Source organism: Cherax quadricarinatus, unplaced genomic scaffold, assembly GCF_038502225.1.
Source record: "Cherax quadricarinatus isolate ZL_2023a unplaced genomic scaffold, ASM3850222v1 Contig2488, whole genome shotgun sequence".
Lineage (NCBI taxonomy): Eukaryota > Metazoa > Arthropoda > Malacostraca > Decapoda > Parastacidae > Cherax > Cherax quadricarinatus.
The window spans coordinates 29,226-48,503 of NW_027197514.1; the positions used below are offsets into that span (position 1 = coordinate 29,226).

Sequence of the window (19,278 nt, forward strand, 5' to 3'; positions counted from 1 at the left end):
TGGTGGGTGGAGTAGTGATGGTGGTGGGTGGAGTACTGACAGTGGTGGGTGTAGTGATGGTGGCAGGTGGAGTAGTGATGGTGGTAGGTGGAGTAGTGATGGTGGTGGGTGGAGTACTGACAGTGGTGGGTGGAGTAGTGATGGTGGTGGGTGGAGTACTGACAGTGGTGGGTGGAGTAGTGATGGTGGTGGGTGGAGTAGTGATGGTGGTGGGTGGAGTACTGACAGTGGTGGGTGGAGTAGTGTTGGTGGTGGGTGTAGTGATGGTGGTGGGTGGAGTACTGACAGTGGTGGGTGGAGTAGTGATGGTGGCAGGTGGAGTAGTGATGGTGGTGGGTGGAGTAGTGATGGTGGTGGGTGGAGTACTGACATTGGTGGGTGGAGTACTGACAGTGGTGGGTGTAGTGATGGTGGCAGGTGGAGTAGTGATGGTGGTAGGTGGAGTAGTGATGGTGGTGGGTGGAGTACTGACAGTGGTGGGTGGAGTAGTGATGGTGATGGGTAGAGTACTGACAGTGGTGGGTGGAGTAGTGATGGTGGTGGGTGGGGTACTGATAATGGTGGATAGAGTAGATATGGGAGTGGGTGGAGTACTGAGGGTGGTGGGCTATATTTCTTATTTATAAATACATTTTTTTTTAATCCTTTGTAGCAGAGATGGCAGTGAGTGGAGTAGTGAAGGTGGCAAGTGGAGTAAGCTATATTTTCTTATTTATAAATACACTTTTTTTTTGAGCACAAAAATCCCCATGACCAAGAAATTGGGGTGGTTTTTGGTTAGCTGGAGGGATTAATGGCATTTCAATTAATTTCATTGAGGAAAATTGATATGATATACAGTGAACCCTCGGGTAACGACATTAATCCATGATTTCATTTTTTTTCTCTCATTTCCAGAGAGCTTGTCTTTAACCGATTTTGTCGTTAGCCGAATTAATTTCTCCATAAGAAATAATGGAAATCCAATCAATCCGTTCCAGACACCCAAAAGTATTAAAAAAAAATTTTTTTTACATGAAATATACATTTCCCTACACAGAAAACAGTGAGACATGCAGAATAAATACATTATTATTAAAATGACACGTACCTTTATTGAAGATGTATTTATTGAGTGATGAGATGGGAGGAGGGCAGATGCTGGAGGAGTTTATAAATGTTTGGAAGGGCAATCCCTTTCCAAAAGAACTTCAGGTACCAAGTCCTTTACTGGGGTTACCTCCCTTTTTTATTTCTTAATGCCTCTAGGAGCAGCTTGAGTCACTAGACCCCTGTTGCACTAATAATCTGTCCAGAGAGCTCTGTTTCTGGCGTGTCTTTAAGATTTCCCTAAAATGGGGCACAACATTGTCATTGTAAAAGACACTAGTATGGCTTGAAAAAGCTGTGTCAGGGTGATGTTCATCCATAAAGGCTTGCACCTTTGTCTACAATGTACAAATGTCCTTAATTGTTGAAGAAGGCTGGTTTGTGAGGAAGTACCCAGGCTGGTTTGTGGGGAAGTACCCTGGCTGGTATGTGGGGAAATACCCTGGCTGGCTTGTGGGGAAGTACCCTGGCTGGTATGTGGGGAAACACCCTGGCTGGCTTGTGGGGAAGAACCCTGGATGTATGTGGGAAAGTACCCTGGCTGGTATGTGGGGAAGTTCCCTGTCTGGTATGAGGGCAAGTACCCTGTCTGGTATGTGGGGAAGTACCCAGTGTCAGTGGAACGCCTTCCATCTGAACAAAAGAAACTAATGGAAAAATAAATAAAGAAACGACTAGGAAAAATAAGAGTAATGATTTTTGAGGATTTTACTTAAAATTTAAATATAATAAAAAAAAAATGGCCTTCGGTTCTTGTAGTTGGGCAGGAGTAGGTAAGGCCCTGGATAGATCTTCTGATATTATTGATGTAGGTTATCCTGGGCGGATGGTGATAGTCCGATGTTTTGGAATCTCCTACCACTTGGATGGAGCACCACAAGTAGAACAGGTAAGGGCCAGTAGTAGTCCAATAATGTTAATAAGTCTCATTAACAAATGTCTTGCTCCTTTATCTGGCATCTATCCTGGATGACCACGCCAGGAACAGAGCTGGTAATAAGAAAAAATAACTGGTTACCAATGGTCATGATAATATAACATTTATGAATGGAAAAGAATGATAAATGCCAAAATCATTACTGGTAACCAGCAAACAAAAGAAAGGAACAAACAGTAATACTCCTGGTAGATCACCCTACCTGATTAGGAGAAGAGTGGAGGTGAAGTGACTCTCCAAACTTCACCCCACACCAGGTAAGGTCAATATTACCAGGAGTAGAAATTTGAACAAATCAGACACCAAGAACTAGTTTCGCCCCAGCCCGCCAGACGGGGGGGGGGGCGGTTGCGCGACGTAACTTGCTAATGGTTCCTGGTTGCCTGAACAACCTTAACCCCACTTACGCCTACTTTTCCCTCACAATACCCCCTTCCAAAACTTATGGACGGAGTCAATAAGTCAACGAACAGAGGGAAAAGAACTAAATACAACCTCGGCTCAGCCAATCTGAAAAGTGGTTTTCAGAGCCAGAAATATAAACGACTTTAAACTTATAGGGCTGAATAGCCAGAGCCCATCTCAAGAGTCTGCTATTTGACCCTTTAAAGTTTTCCAAGTACATCAGTGGCTTGTGATCTGTTTCAAGCACAAAGGGTTTACTGTATAGGTAGTATTTGAATCTACTTATACCACATACTAACGCATAACATTCTTTCTCCACAGTGGAATATCTTTCTTCTCTGGGCAGAAGCTTCTTACTGGCGAAAGATATTGGAAAAGGTGTCTCTTCATAATATTGAAGCAGTACCGCCCCGAGTCCAGAATGGGAGGCATCTGTTCGGAGACAAAATATTTTATTAATATCTGGTAATTTTAGGACAGGGGGGTTTGAAAATATCCTTTTAATTTCTTCAAAGCTTTGGATGGCTTCCTCAGAACAACTAAGAGGTTCCTTGACACCCTTCTTCAAATAGTCTGTAAGAACTGAAGTTAAACTACTTAAATTTGGTACAAAACTTCTATAGAAGTTTACAGATCCAAGGAAACTTCTTAATAACTTTTTGGTAGCAGGGAACTTACTTTCTAAAACAGCTTTGGTCTTATTAGGAAGTGGTGAGAAGTTGTTGTCAGACATAATGAACCCAAGGTATTGTACCTTATGATAGCCAAGAAAGCACTTTTGTGGTTTAACTGTAAGGGCATGAGTTCTTAGTCTTTTCAAAACAAGCGATAGTGTATTTAGATGGTCTTCCCAGACACGTGTCATGATATAAATATTATCAAAATACACTGAAACATTCTTTAGATCCGAAAGAACTATTCTCATAAGCCTAATATACGTGGCACACGCGGTAACCAAGCCGAAAGGCATTGTGCACTATTGCATTAGACCTCTATGAGTAGGGAAAGCAGTGTATGGTTTCAAGTCTGGGTGTAATGGCACTTGATGGTATGCTTGTGAGATGTCTAACTCCGAGAAGAATTTGCAGTCATGGAATTTATGCACGTCATGATCAATTACTGGCATGGGTTCTGCATCCCATTTAGTTATAGTATTTAAATAACGAAAATCTTGTGCCAGTCGGTAAGAATTATCGGGTTTCTTAACCATAACAACTGGTGAGCAGAAAGCTGATTTCGAAGGTCTATGATGTTTAAGTTAAATAGTTTGTAAACCTCATTATCAAAAGTTTTCCGTAAGTGAACGGGAACAGGGTAGATTTTCCGCCTTACTGGTTCATGATCCGACAATTCAATCTTGTGTACAATAGTGGTGGTAAGTCCTGGTACCTCTGTGAATACGTCAGAAAATGTGTTTACTAAAGGCACTTACTTGAGACTTTTGTTTATTTGACAAGTCGTTGTTAATGTTGACATTTGACTTCTTTGGGGAGGGATCATGCATTAAAATATCCAGTAGTTCCTTCGATTCTGTAAAAGATTCGTCATCTATAATACAAACTCTACACTCTTACGAATCACCACTTGTAACCACGCTGTAAAAAGTAGTATCTTCGTCAAAGGAATTTACACAAAGATTAACTTCTCTTCGATGGTACCGTTTCAAAATATTGACGTGATACATTCTCTCTTTACCCTTGACATCCAAGATATAATCTACCTTATTATAGACCTTCACTACTTTATACGGTCCGTGCCAGGTAATTAGCAATTTGTTGGATTTGTCAGGTAGGAGAACTAAAACTTCATCACCAACATTAAACGTACGCTTGGAGCTTTTATGGTCAAAATAGGTCTTGTACGTTTCCATAGACATCTCTAGGTTTTTTACCGACCAAAGCGGCGGTTTCTTCCAAACTTTCAATTAGATCTAAAAGAAACTGATAGCTGTTTTGAACCTCAGGTTTAATATCTTTGGACCAAAGTTCATTCAAAATAGATAGTGGTCCACGAGCTTGTCTCCCATAAAGTAATTCAAAAGGGGAATAACCAAGGGAATCACTTGGAATCTCGCGCATTGCAAAAAGAGCACATGGTAGAAATCTATGCCAGTCCGTTGGTTTAAGAATACATAGTTTTTTTAATATTGACTTTAGGATGGCATGTTATCGCTCCACTCTTCCGTTACACATCGGATGGTAAGGTGTAGTGAAAAGAGGTTTAACACCCACAAGTTGATAAACGTGTTCCATTAATTCTGAAGTGAATTGTGCCCCTTTATCAGACAGAATTTCACGAGGTATACCTACACGTGAAAAAATAGAAAATACGGCTTCTGCGACTTCTATGGACGTAATGGATTTTAAGGGTACCGCCTCTGGGAAGCTGGATGCACAGTCAATCATAGGTAAGATATATTTATGACCTCCTGATGAGCGAGGTGTGATAGGACCAACTATATCTACTGCAACCCTTGCAAAAGGGACTGAGAAAATTGGCATCTTTACCATAGGAACTCTCCTAGTTCTACCCTTTTGCGTGGAAAGTTGACATACGTGACATGATCTGCAGTACTTATAGATGTCAGAGGACATACTAGGCCAGAAATATAGGTCCTTGATTTTATTATAGGTCTTCCTATGTGAAAAATGGCCAGAGACTGGTAAGTCATGAGAAATCTTTAAAATGGTTTCCCGGCAATCCTGCGGGATGACTAACAGGCTTCAACCAATGTCACTGGGTTTGTCCGCAGACACTATAGTCTTGTACAAAAGATCGTGTTTGAACTCAAACTTGTAAGAAAATTTCTTTCTCTGTATCACCTTGCCATTTAAAGCTAGCTTCCGAGATTCCTCTAAGGAAGGACAAGTCTTTTGAAGACCCTCTAAATCTATGTGAGACAGCTCAATTGGCTTCCCTTTGGAAAGAACTAAAGGGTGGATAGGTTTTACCTTAGACTGAGCTCTGGTAAGGACGTTAATTGTGTCTAGTTGTTGAAAAGATTGTGCTACACAGTTTTCCACTGGTGTCTGTGTTGTCCAGTTTAAGTGACTGACTTACTAAAGGTGTTACCGGAGTTTTGTAACCATCAGCTCTCTGATTTAAGTTATCCAACTGAATCTCATCTGGAACTATCTGTGAAGAAACAGATATTAGGTTCCAACCCTTCCTTGGAAACTCCAAATTCCAAACAGTCCTTTTCAGATGGGAAAGTAGCTCCTTGTATGTTCCCAACCAAAACAGAACACGAGGTTATTGGGGCAACTACGGCATCTACCCATCCTGAGAACCATTTGCACCTAACGAAACATCTGACTGTTGGAAAAGAATTGCTTCTTCCTAAATAGTCAGTTAATTTAGTGGACTTATAACGTGACGAATCTAGGTTAGGGAAAAGCTTACTTGAGATAACAATACAGGAACATCCAGTGTCTCTAAGAATGGTTGACACATTCATGTCATTGACTGTACCTTCACTAAAAGGTGCATTTATATTAGATTCGGTGAAACATTTACCGATATTTTCACCTTTTTTCTTAGGACAGTCGGGCCTTCTATGACCCCATTCATTACAGTTGAAACATTTTACTGTGAAGGCCGTGGAATTCCTTGGTATGGAGGGTTCGGATCCCTCAGATTGCTTAGGCACAACAGGCTTATATCTGCTACGCTCTTTAGGGTAGTTATTATGAGCGCACGCATATATATCAGCAGCTTGTGCCATTTCCGCAGCCGTATGAATGTTTCTTTCTTTAATGAATATTCGTAAGTCAGAGTTTACAGAAGAAAGGAATTGATCTCTTACCATCAGGTCTCGTAAAGATTCGAAAGCGTGGTCAACCTCAGCACTATCAATCCACGAATCAAATAATCTGAAAAGTGTTGTCAAGAATTGCATATAATTTTGATTAGGAGTTATTTTAATGTGTCTAAACTCCGACCTGTAATGATGAGTAGTTTTTTTGAAAGCTTGAAGTATAGCTTTCTTCAGCTGGCTATAACTAGAAATAACATCAGAGGGTAGAGTGGAATAGACATTTAATGCTGAACCTGACAGTAGTAAGCCAAGCCTAGTAGCCCAAGAATCTGATGGCCAGTCACAGAGAGTGGCAGTTCTCTCGAATCGAGTAATATATGCCGCTATGTCATCTTGTTCTGAGAGAGGTGGTATTTGTGGCATCCTAATATTAAGTTCATGGGAAGGGTATTCTAGAACCCCTTCATCTATTTTCTGCTTAGATAGTTCTATCTTCTTGGCTTCTAATTCCAACCTTGATTGTTCTAACTCCCTCTGTTTAGCCAGTTCTTCAATTTCCTTCATTTTGACGGCTACCTCTCTTGCCTGAACTCTATCTTCTCTATCTATCCTTTCCTGTTCGAGTTTATCCTCCCGAGCTAGTCTTTCCTGTTCCTTTTTCTCTTCTCGAGCTAGTCTTTTTTCTTCCCGAGCTAGTCTTTCCTGTTCCTTTTTCTCTTCTCGAGCTAGTCTTTTGTCTTCCCGAGCTAGTCTTTCCTGTTCCTCTTTCTTTACAATAGCCATTTCAGCAGTAATGTAATTATCAAGGCTTTATCCAGTAAATCCCATTTCCTTTCCAGCTTTCAACCAGAAATCTAAAGAATCCATCTTGTATAAAGAAATATTACGCACCCAACTTCAACTGTCTTAATTAAAACTAACAGGAACGTCTGTTACAAAAGAGGGACACAGTCCGCACACTTTAAACTTCCCAAAGTAGAAAATGAAATAAATATTTCTCCCTGGAATACACTTGTGGGCCCAATAGCCTTCACTAAGCAAAATACACCCGGTTCACACAGGAGGGGTTATCATCAAAGTTCCCCAGGTCCAACAAATAGGTAAACTTCTAAACCGAACCTTAGAACCAAACAACGGTAAGTCAACCAGACTACCAGTAATGACTTGACACCTCAACTAACTCACCCTTTTCTATCTTAAATGTTATACTCACAACCAGTTGAACCATCAGGACGATGTTACTTCGTGTCGTATCCTGGCAAGGTCCCCATTGTCAGTGGAACGCCTTCCATCTGAACAAAAGAAACTAATGGAAAAATAAATAAAGAAACGACTAGGAAAAATAAGAATAATGATTTTTGAGGATTTTACTTAAAATTTAAATATAATAAAAAAAATGGCCTTCGGTTCTTGTAGTTGGGCAGGAGTAGGTAAGACCCTGGATAGATCTTCTGATATTATTGATGTAGGTTATCCTGGGCGGATGGTGATAGTCCGATATTTTGGAATCTCCTACCACTTGGATGGAGCACCACAAGTAGAACAGGTAAGGGCCAGTAGTAGTCCAATAATGTTAATAAGTCTCATTAACAAATGTCTTGCTCCTTTATCTGGCGTCTATCCTGGATGACAACGCCAGGAACAGAGCTGGTAATAAGAAAAAATAACTGGTTACCAATGGTCATGATAATATAACATTTAAGAATGGAAAAGAATGATAAATGCCAAAATCATTACTGGTAACCAGCAAACAAAAGAAAGGAACAAGCAGTAATACTCCTGGTAGCATCTTGCCTAGAAGGGGAGTAGGAAATGAATGGTTGTCTAGGGCAATTGGTGTAAATTGCTGGCTAGACAGATACTGCAAGGAACTTGCAATCCCATTCATTGACAACTGGAACAACTTTTATGGCAAACATGATATGTATGCAAGGGATGGGGTACATCTCTCTGGGGCTGGGGTGGTAGCACTTGCAGACTCGATTGAGAAGGCCATTGGTGAAATGCCTATGATTTTAAACTGATGGAAGATAGAGGTATGGGTGTGTGTGGGAAACAAGCAGGTTGCAACACTTGGGTTGGAAACAGTAAATGTATAAAAGGCATTCAGCATGAAGTTATAAATAAAGACAATAGATCAGGTCAGCAAACAAAGGGGGACAGCAGAGGGCAGCAAGGGACTAGCTCCCTTAAGGTTTACTATACTAATAGCAGGAGTGTAAGAAATAAGATAGATGAGCTAAGATTAATTGCAAGTGCAGGAGACATAGATATTATTGCTATAACAGAGACCTGGCTCAATCTGAAAGATAGAGAGATGCCCTCTGAATGTCACATACAAGGCTATAAATTATTCCACACTGACAGGGTCAACAGGAAAGGTGGTGGAGTAGCGATGTATGTCAGAGACAATTTAAATTGTTGTGTTAGACAAGATATTAAATTAGAAGCGTCAGCCACTGAATCAGTTTGGTTACAGCTTCTTGAGGGCCGAGAAAAACTAATTTTGGGTGTGATTTACAGGGCCCCAAATCTTGATAGGGAGTGCAGTAAACTTCTATGGGACGAAATTCGTAAGGCATCTACATACGAAAATGTTGTGCTAATGGGAGATATCAACTATAGACAGATTGACTGGAGCAATTTGACAGGAAATTTAGAGTCAGGTGACTTTCTTGATACGATCCAGGATTGTTTTTTAAAACAGTTTGTGACAGAGCCAACTAGGGGAAATAACCTCCTTGACTTGGTTCTTGCCAGTAGGGAAACACTAATTAATAATCTTGAGGTTAATGATGAGCTTGGGGAAAGTGATCACAAATCACTCAGTTTTAATATATCATGGAATTCCCCTAATAATGGCAATCAAGTCTCCGTCCCTGACTTTCGCTTGGCTGATTTCATAGGACTGAAAAATTACTTAGGTGGGCTGAACTGGAATGACCTGACTAAGGGTCAGGTAGGTGGTGATGGTTGCCGATATGATGCTTTCCAGGGCATAGTTCTAGCTGCTCAGTCAAATTATGTTCCAAATAGGGAAATCAGATCAAACAAAAATGATCCTAAATGGATGAACAATAGATTAAAATATCTGATTGGTCAAAAGAGAGGCATATATAGGCAAATCAAAAGAGGAGAGGGGCAATTGAGAAATCGATATATTCAGTTAAAGAGAGAAATAAAAAAGGGAATTAGAAAAGCAAAAAGAGATTATGAGGTTAAAGTTGCAAGAGAATCGAAGACTAACCCAAAAGGATTCTTTCAGGTATACAGAAGTAAGATCAGGGACAAGATAGGCCCACTCAAAAGTTCCTCGGGTCAGCTCACTGACAGTGATAAGGAAATGTGTAGAATTTTTAACACATACTTCCTCTCAGTTTTTACACAGGAGGATACCAGCGATATTCCAGTAATGATAAATTATGTAGAACAGGACGATAATAAACTGTGTACTATTAGGGTCACAAGTGACATGGTCCTTAGGCAAATAGATAAATTAAAACCTAACAAATCCCCAGGCCCTGATGAACTGTATGCAAAGGTTCTAAAGGAATGTAAAGAGGAGCTTAGCACACCTTTGGCTAATCTTTTCAACATATCACTACAAACTGGCATGGTGCCAGATAAGTGGAAAATGGCAAATATGATACCTATTTTCAAAACAGGTGACAGGTCCTTAGCTTCGAACTATAGACCAATAAGCCTAACCTCCATAGTGGGAAAATTTATGGAATCAATAATTGCCGAGGCAGTTCGTAGCCACCTTGAAAAGCATAAATTAATCAACGAATCTCAGCATGGTTTTACAAAGGGGCGTTCCTGCCTTACGAATTTATTAACTTTTTTCACTAAGGTATTTGAGGAGGTAGATCATGGTAATGAATATGATATTGTGTATATGGACTTCAGTAAGGCTTTTGACAGGGTCCCACATCAGAGACTATTGAGGAAAATTAAAGCACATGGAATAGGAAGAGAAATTTTTTCCTGGATAGAGGCATGGTTGACAAATAGGCAGCAGAGAGTTTGCATAAATGGGGAGAAATCAGAGTGGGGAAGTGTCACGAGCGGTGTTCCACAGGGGTCAGTGTTGGGCCCCCTGCTGTTCACAATCTACATAAACGACATAGATGAGGGCATAAAGAGCGACATCGGCAAGTATGCCGATGACACCAAAACAGGCCGTCGAATTCATTCTGACGAGGACATTCGAGCACTCCAGGAAGATTTGAATAGACTGATGCAGTGGTCGGAGAAGTGGCAGATGCAGTTTAATATAGACAAATGCAAAGTTCTAAATGTTGGACAGGACAATAACCATGCCACATATAAACTAAATAATGTAGATCTTAATATTACGGATTGCGAAAAAGATTTAGGAGTTCTGGTTAGCAGTAATCTGAAACCAAGACAACAGTGCATAAGTGTTCGCAATAAAGCTAATAGAATCCTTGGCTTCATATCAAGAAGCATAAATAATAGGAGTCCTCAGGTTGTTCTTCAACTCTATACATCCTTGGTTAGGCCTCATTTAGATTATGCTGCACAGTTTTGGTCACCTTATTACAGAATGGATATAAATTCTCTGGAAAATGTACAAAGGAGGATGACAAAGTTGATCCCATGTATCAGAAACCTTCCCTATGAGGATAGACTAAGGTAGATCACCCTACCTGATTAGGAGAAGAGTGGAGGTGAAGTGACTCTCCAAACTTCACCCCACACCAGGTAAGGTCAATATTACCAGGAGTAGAAATTTGAACAAATCAGACACCAAGAACTAGTTTCGCCCCAGCCCGCCAGAGGGGGAGGGGGTGCGCGACGTAACTCGCTAATGGTTCCTGGTTGCCTGAACAACCTTAACCCCACTTACGCCTACTTTTCCCTCACACCCAGGCTGGTTTGTGGGGAAGTACACTGGCTGGTATGTGGGGAAATATCCTGGCTGGTTTGTGGGGAAGTACCCTGGCTGGTATGTGGGGAAGTACCTTGGCTGGTTGGCTAGTATGTGGAGAAGTACCCTGGCTGGTATGTGGGGAAGTACCCTGGCTGGTTTGTGGGGAAGTACCCTGGCTGGTATGTGGAGAAGTACCCTGGCTCATTTGTGGAGAAGTACCCTGGCTGGTATGTGGGGAAGTACCCTGGCTGGTTTGTGGGGAAGTACCCTGGAAGCACCCTCTACCACCACCACTTTTGTATCTTTTTACGAACTTTTTCGTGAATTCTATAGTGTTTCTCACCCTCATTTCCAGAGAGCTGGCACTAGAAGCCTTCTTTGGGCCTATGGTGGCTTATTAAGCAGTTACAAGCACTAAAAACAATGGAATAATACAAAATATATCACACCTATGCGTGGAATCATCTTCACTAGCTTGTAAACAATGGCACACTGCCTGTACCATGGAGTTCCTGGCAGTTGCGGGCCACTGACACATTCTGGAAGAATGTCTTTAGCCAAGTTTTTTGTCATTAGCCGAGCCAATATTTTGACGTAAAAATGTAGTGTTACCCAATTTTGTCGTTAGCTTATGATGTCATTACCCAAGGCTCCACTGCAAGAGAAAATTGGGTTACGAGCTCAGTCATGGAATGAATTAAACTTGTAAGTCAAGGTACCACTGTACTTTTATTCTGTAAACCATTCAAAATCATATCTTTTTCTGTAATATATCTTTCATTCTATCAAATGAGATCAAAAAAATGAGAATACAGTCATAAATACCATACAAAAATACACCACAAAGTCACTAAGTGCATTTTTGAGGGTCTGAAATGGATTAACCAAATTTACATTATTCCTTATAGGAAAAATTTGTTTTGGTACTAGAACAGATCAGCACTTGAACAGCCTTCTGGAACAAATTAACACTTTCAGGGTCCAGAGACCAAGTCTCAAAGTGTGCACCAGGGTAGAAGAATGTGTGGAAAAATTTTTTCGTAAAGAATTAAAGAATAGTTTTCTGTAGATAATGAAACAAAAAAAAGTTTCCTAGAATGGATGCAGTCTCTGGAAGTATTTGAAACAAGGTACCATGCACAGTGGTATCTTACATTCCTCGCAAGTAAACCGAGTGTCTTTGCATCTTTGTTGCTGTCGTTTTGTTTGTGCACAGACAACACATCTCTTCTGAGCCCATTTCTTCTTAGTTGCAGGAAGCTGTATTAGGAAGTGATCAAATTCCCGCCTCAAACACTTGGGTAATTCTTGATTAATGTGTGGACAGTTTTGTACAGCAGTTGTTGTTACCTGGTACTTGATTATTAGCTGTCTGACAACAGATAATCAAAATTCACCACATGGTGATCTGTTGCCAGTCTTTATTTGGTACATACTATATGCATTGAGCATTGAAATGTCAATTAGATGGAAGAAAGGTTTCATGTACCACTTGCAATTCTTACGAACACAATCGACAAAGCATGTCATTTATCACATTTGTCAACCAAATGCATGTTTTGTGCATAATCAATCACTGTAGCTGGTTTTAGAATACGTTCATTAGTCACCCTATCCATCTTGCCACTGTCTTTAATTTTGTTATGGTGAATGGATGCCAACAATGTGACATCTCGTTTGTCATGCCACCATAATGCCATGATGTCATTGGCAGCAAACACCTGCACCTCACCACTACCAAGTGCCTATGTTGAACCTGGGCATATGTTTATGATTAGAAAGCACTATGCCACACACATTTTTCATGTTCACCTGCAAAAAATCAGTGAACAATGGGCTTGTGTATCAGTTATCAGTATATAATGAATGCTTTTTACCAAGATATGGTGCCATCATTGTTCCCACTTCATCACCTGATGTCAGCATAGTTGCTGATCCCCTTACATATGTTATATAGATTAGCTGAGTATCATAGTACCATCCATGTGTTTATATAGAAGATCCCTTATGCCTGTGATGGTATGACATCACGAGGTACAGCTTGAGGCAGTGAGACGAGCTACCTCAGTCTCACTCGACGGACCACCTATGAACAGGCAAGAACACTGCAGGCCTGGCTCCCACCTCTCATCCACAGTCTGACAATATATAGTGTTACCATCCAACAAGGTATTTACCTTCAACCCTCGTATCTCCTAACAAACCCCACACGACACTGAGATACCCAATAACATCCTGGTATCTTTCAATGTTTTACTTCCCATGTATACAATTATGTCCAATACCAGGCCACTCTCACAGTCAGCACAAACAGCTTTATACCAAAGCGTTTCATCTTGCATGATATACTATACTGCTTGAACGGCAATTTGCCTTTGAACAAAATCTAAGACTCATCAATTACAAGAATCTTGAATGGATAAAAGTACATGTTGAAATTTTTTTTCAGATGCATAAAAACATTTCTAATCTTGCATAACCTATCACTCTTGTCAGGCCTGGTTTTGTCAGAGAAGTGCAACATACGTAACAGTAAGATAAATCTGTTCATTGGGATGATTTCACTGAAGGCCGGGGTAGAAATTAGCCGATCTGTAGACTCATATGATTTTATATTATGCTTATAGATATGAGATATAAGCATTATTGTTGCAAAAAACAAATACATTTCAACTACAGTTGTCTCTTTCCATCAGTGTAGCCTTGATTGTGGTGATATGATTGTATTTGCCATGGTGTACTCAAAATACAGTGGACTCCCAGTTTCATGATTAATCCATTCCAGAGAGTCTGCTGAATGTCAAAATTCACAATTGGCAAAACCATTTTCCCCATAAGAAATAATGGAAATTCAATTAATCCATTTCAGACACCCAAAAGTATTAACAAAAAATATTTTTTTTAAAGATTAAATATAGATTTACATACAGAAAGTAATGGCAAATGAAGATAAAGCACTAATAAAATGGATAAATGAACATTTAACATCACACTTACCTTTACTGGAGACTCTTGTTGGTGCATAGCAGACAGGTAGGAGAGGGGAGAGAGGGAGCCGAGTTATTATGCTTCAATATGATGCTAATATCATCTCTACGGCTTATTTATCTATCACAATTCATCTAATAAAGAATATTAATAACACAGAAATGTGATACATACTCTACAATGAATAAAATATGTCACATATGTGAGGAGTAAGTGGTGGTGGTGGTGTTGGGTTTATAAGTGCCACTGAGAGAAGACATACATATTAGTGGTAGTGGAGGTGCTAGCTGAAGCCACCAACACCAACCACACTAAAACAATGTATGTAATTTATAAATAAGAAATATTTACACTTACCTTGGAGGAGATGTTAGTTTAATTAGTTTGATGGAGGAGATGCTGGCAGAGGTTTAGGGTGGTGGAAGATAAAAGGGCAGCATATGTTCAGTGGCTCTATACTCCTCCAATAACATTGGAGAGTTACTTTTATGTAATTTTTCTATCGCTTAAATGCTTAACTTACTTGCTACACCGTTAATGCTACACTTTATTACTGAGTGGTGCAATAACCTTTATTGATACCTGCTGCTTTAGTATTGTACATATCATAGAATCACTAAATCACTGAAGAAGGCACATTCTCCCCTCTCTCTCTGTCTTCCACTTTGGTACTTGGCTATGAGTTTTTTTCTTGAATTCTATCACGTTTCTTTCCTTCTTAACCAAAGGCCTGGCACTAGGAGCTTTCTTTTGGCCCATGGTGGCTTATTTAGCAGTTGCAAGAAGCACAAAAAACAATCGATTATTACGAAATGTATTGTATAAACCAATGGGGTGATGGCCACTCACTGATAAACAATGGCACACCGAGTGTGAATGGTGTGGGAGACTGGCTTTGTGTGTGTGCTGATGCTGGGATGCCGCTTACTTGGACACATACCAGACAGTCACTGAATCACAAGGCCAATCACGAACCACGAGGCTATATTTTGCCAAAAAAATTGCAGAAAGTCAGATTTCACAAAAGTCACAGCCGCCGAAAGTTCATTACCTCTGTAACTTGCTCAGTCCCTGTCCAGTCCCTGGACCAATTATGTACCTCTGTAATCTTTTGACTACCGCCCACAGGATGGGTATGGGGTGCATAATAAACATATTAAACTAAAATGCCGAAAGGCAGGGGTCCACTGTACTTGTTACTTTCCTTGACTATATTTCCATCAAGTGCTTGTTGAAGAATAGTTCAAAGAATTCCAGTTCATTTGCAGTGTCATCAAACTGATGGGGATTGGGTACAAAAGTGGGATTTTGCTGCCAATCCCAGATTCAGTTTGCTGGTGGATAATGGATATGATAAGCTGGTTGTGGTTGTAGTTGTGGTTGTTGTGTGAGGGTGGTTGACACTCCACTTTGTCCTGGATCTGATGAGTCAGCTGTGTGGGTCTCAGTCTGGGCTGGTGCATCATGCTGTGAGCCCGTGGCACCACCACCACCATTACCACCACCTACTGATGCCTGCGGTCTATCAATACCAAGTGTAGCCACACCATCCTCACTTTCACTGTCTATTCCAGGTTTAGGGCCATGGGATGTACTACAGGATGTACCCCGTCCCTTTGGAATTGCATATGGTACACTACCCAAACACATGCGGTGGCAAATATACTGACGCTTCACTGGTGAATATGATTCATTACTAGCATTACTCGAATGGTCATCAAGAGCAATAAATTCAAAGTCCAAATCACTATCATCACCATTACTCATGCCCAAGGCCTGGCCATGCAAAAAACATTAGTTTTCTCTTGCAATAAGGTACAGATGAACATGACTGAGACACACCAACACCCAAGGTGGAAGGTTGAGGGTCGTCAAGATTTTCGGCACTATTTTCAATATCTTGAGCATTGCTTTGGGTCACAAATTGATCAAAACCATAGGATTCCTCTTTAGATCTACTTCTATCAGTGTTAGAACTATCAGTTAGGAAGAGGAAAGCCCCAATTTGCCTTGGAGTGAGAGCTGCCTTGCCAGGAGGCATGGTAAACAAAGCACACTGAGGCAGCATTCCCACAATGCCATGTGGGCGCCTAGATTTTCTGTATACTGTGCACACTGACCACACAGACCCATTCTCATATTTGTATGCCTACCAGCCTTCTCGTGCTAAATTTAAGACCGCTAGAATTTTGGCGGAGTTCTATGGTTTGGACCCTGGCTTCAAATTATCATGGGGGAGCACTAAACCCATAGGATTATGTAGCACATGTGGGGGGATGGAAGGCATTCAGGGAACCAGAGCACAAATCCAATTCCCTAGATGAAGAGCCCCTCACCAGCATCAAGGAACCTACTTTGAAGGGTCCTGGCTTCAAAGCCATAGAACTATGGCACAGACCCTGAAAGGTTTAGGCTCGAGTTCTGAGGTTCCACTGCATCTCTTGTATGTATTTGCATGTGTGACACAAGATGGCTTTTTTGAGTAAAACATTTCAGACATTCTGAACACTGAAATGGTTTATCTCCTGTATGTACTCGCATATGTGACACAAGTTGGTATTTGTGAGTAAAACATTTCAGACATTCTGAACAGTGAAATGGTTTATCACCTGTATGTATTCGCATATGTGTCACAAGATGTCCTTTTTCAGAAAAACATTTCAGACAATCTGAGCATTGAAATGGTTTTTCTCCAGTATGTACTCACATATATGACACAAGATGGCCTTTGACAGTAAAACATTTCAGGCATTCTGAACAATGAAATGGTTTATCTCCTGTATGTAATCTCATATGTGACACAAGATAGCCTTTCTGAGTAAAACATTTCAGACATTCTGAACACTGAAAAGGTTTAACTGCTGTATGTGTTCGCACATGTGTCAGAAGATGGCTTTTTTGAGTAAAAGATTTCAGACATTCTGAACACTGAAATGGTTTATCTCCTGTATGTGCTCGCATATGTATCACAAGAGTGCTTTTTAGAGTATAACATTTCAGACATTCTGAACACTGAAAAGGTTTAACTGCTGCATGTGTTTGCACATGTGTCAGAAGATGGCCTTTTTGAGTAAAACATTTCGGACATTCTGAACACTGAAATGGTTTATCTCCTGTATGTACTCGCATATGTCTCACAAGACTCTGTTTTCGACTAAAACATCTGAGACACTCTGAACACTGAAACGGCTTATCTCCTGTATGTATTCGCATATGTGATACAAGATGGCCTTTTTCAGTAAAACATTTCAGACATTCCAAACACTGAAATGGTTTATCTCCTGTATGTATTCGTATATGTGACACAAGCTGGTCTTTTTGAGTAAAACATTTCAGACATTCTGAACACTGAAATGGTTTATCTCCTGTATGTACTCGCATATGTCTCACAAGAATGTGTTTTCGACTAAAACATCTGAGACACTCTGAACACTGAAACGGCTTATCTCCTGTATGTATTCGCATATGTGACACAAGATGGCCTTTTTCAGTAAAACATTTCAGACATTCTAAACACTGAAATGGTTTATCTCCTGTATGTATTCGTATATGTGACACAAGCTGGCTTTTTTGAGTAAAACATTTCAGACATTCTGAACACTGAAATGGTTTATGTCCTGTATGTATTCGCATATGTGACACAAGATGGCCTTTTTCAGTAAAACATTTCAGACATTCTGAACACTGAAATGGTTTATGTCCTGTATGTATTCGCATATGTGCCACAAGACTGCTTTTTACAGTAAAACATTTCTGACACTCTGAACACTGAAATGGTTTATGTCCTGTATGTATTCGCATATGTTTCACAAGGCTGCCTTTTTCAGTAAAACATTTCAGACATTCAGAACACTGAAATGGTTTATCTCCTGTATGTACACGTGTATGTTTCACAAGATGGCTTTTCACAGTAAAACATTTCTGACACTCTGAACACTGAAATGGTTTATGTTTCTGCATATTTTTCAAAGGAAGTTACTTCATTTTAAAATATTTTAGTCATTCAACATTGGTATAGTTAATCTTTCTTATGTACTCTCAAGTGTATTTCAAGATTTAGTCTTTTTGGTAAACTTTTTCTACCAATGAGCACTAATAAAGTTTATTTTCATCTTTAAAGACTACTATGATTTTTTTTTGTGTGTTAGAAGACTAATATACATACTACAACACTGTATATATATACACTAAAACACTGTATACATGTACTATTACACTGTTCTACAACACTGTACAAATGTATTACAACACTCTATATGTACTAAAACACTGTATAAATACAAAAGAATATTTTTATTATTTGCTCTTGTGTTTAAAAACAGATTTTTTTTAAATTTTAACTACAGCATTACTAAATTGTATTTATTGATGAATTGCCATACAATTCATAAGAATCACAAGTGTTGCCCTTCTCATAGTAAAAAAGATATATTGTCTGGGAAGATACAGCCTGGTAGTGTTCCACAAAACACTTCTGCAATATCAGTTGTTGTTGAAGACACTTAACACTGGTGCTTCTTGAAGTACTGAAGATATATTGTCTGGGAAGATACAGCCTGGTAGTGTTCCACAAAATACTTCTGAAATAGAAACATGAGAGAGTTTAGTACAATATTCCACCAATTCATGAAATATTACCACCTGAACCATTACTTCTTATATAGAATTTGTGTGAAATTTCAAGATAATTTTACATAACCTTACTCCACCTTACTACCTCACATTTATATTAAGTTTAAATAAAATTGTAAAACAGTTAACCACTACTTCTTGTCTAGTTTTAAGTACAGTTACTACATACTTATTATCTTGTCTTGTTTTAATTAGTACTATGTATTAGGATTAGTTTGCTCAAAATGCCCCGGCATGATAGAGGTTCTCTTTGTACTTAGCAAAACAAAATTGTAATTACACATTGTAACCTTTACAAAGAAATAAGCTTACCTATCTATCTATCAAGTACTAACACAATATACTGAAAAGAAAACAATTTTTTTATTATCACATGATGTACAAAAGAAAACCGTCACATTTACATTTTTAACCCTTTGAGGGTCCATGCTGTAGTTGTACAGCTTTGAAGCCAGGGTCCATATCCTAATTCTATGTGATGAGCTCAGCTCACTCAGATAAACTGTTAGCAGTAAATTTGGGCCTAGATATGAGAGAATAGGTCGAGGCAGTAAGTGTGCACCACATAAAACA

The 19,278-nt window shown here is 39.7% G+C and overlaps 1 protein-coding gene across 3 annotated transcripts in view; it reads right to left on the reverse strand.

The window, feature by feature from the left end:
• Nucleotides 1–2,382: 2,382 nt before the first annotated feature.
• The window catches only part of LOC138851867 (zinc finger protein 84-like), a 28,278-nt gene continuing 11,382 nt past the window's right edge, over nucleotides 2,383–19,278 (reverse strand). Inside the window, exons 1-2 of one of the 3 annotated variants that reach the window (XM_070081369.1) lie at nucleotides 11,535–16,781; nucleotides 2,383–7,835 (exon numbers count right to left, since the gene is read on the reverse strand). In XM_070081369.1, the coding sequence (XP_069937470.1) occupies nucleotides 5,553–6,971 (1,419 nt within the window). In that variant the 5' untranslated portion in view covers nucleotides 6,972–7,835; nucleotides 11,535–16,781 and the 3' untranslated portion in view covers nucleotides 2,383–5,552. Of the gene's footprint in view, nucleotides 7,836–11,534; nucleotides 18,654–19,278 lie in introns of those variants that run through there. The other 2 variants (XM_070081370.1, XM_070081371.1) reach the window with 2 other exon arrangements.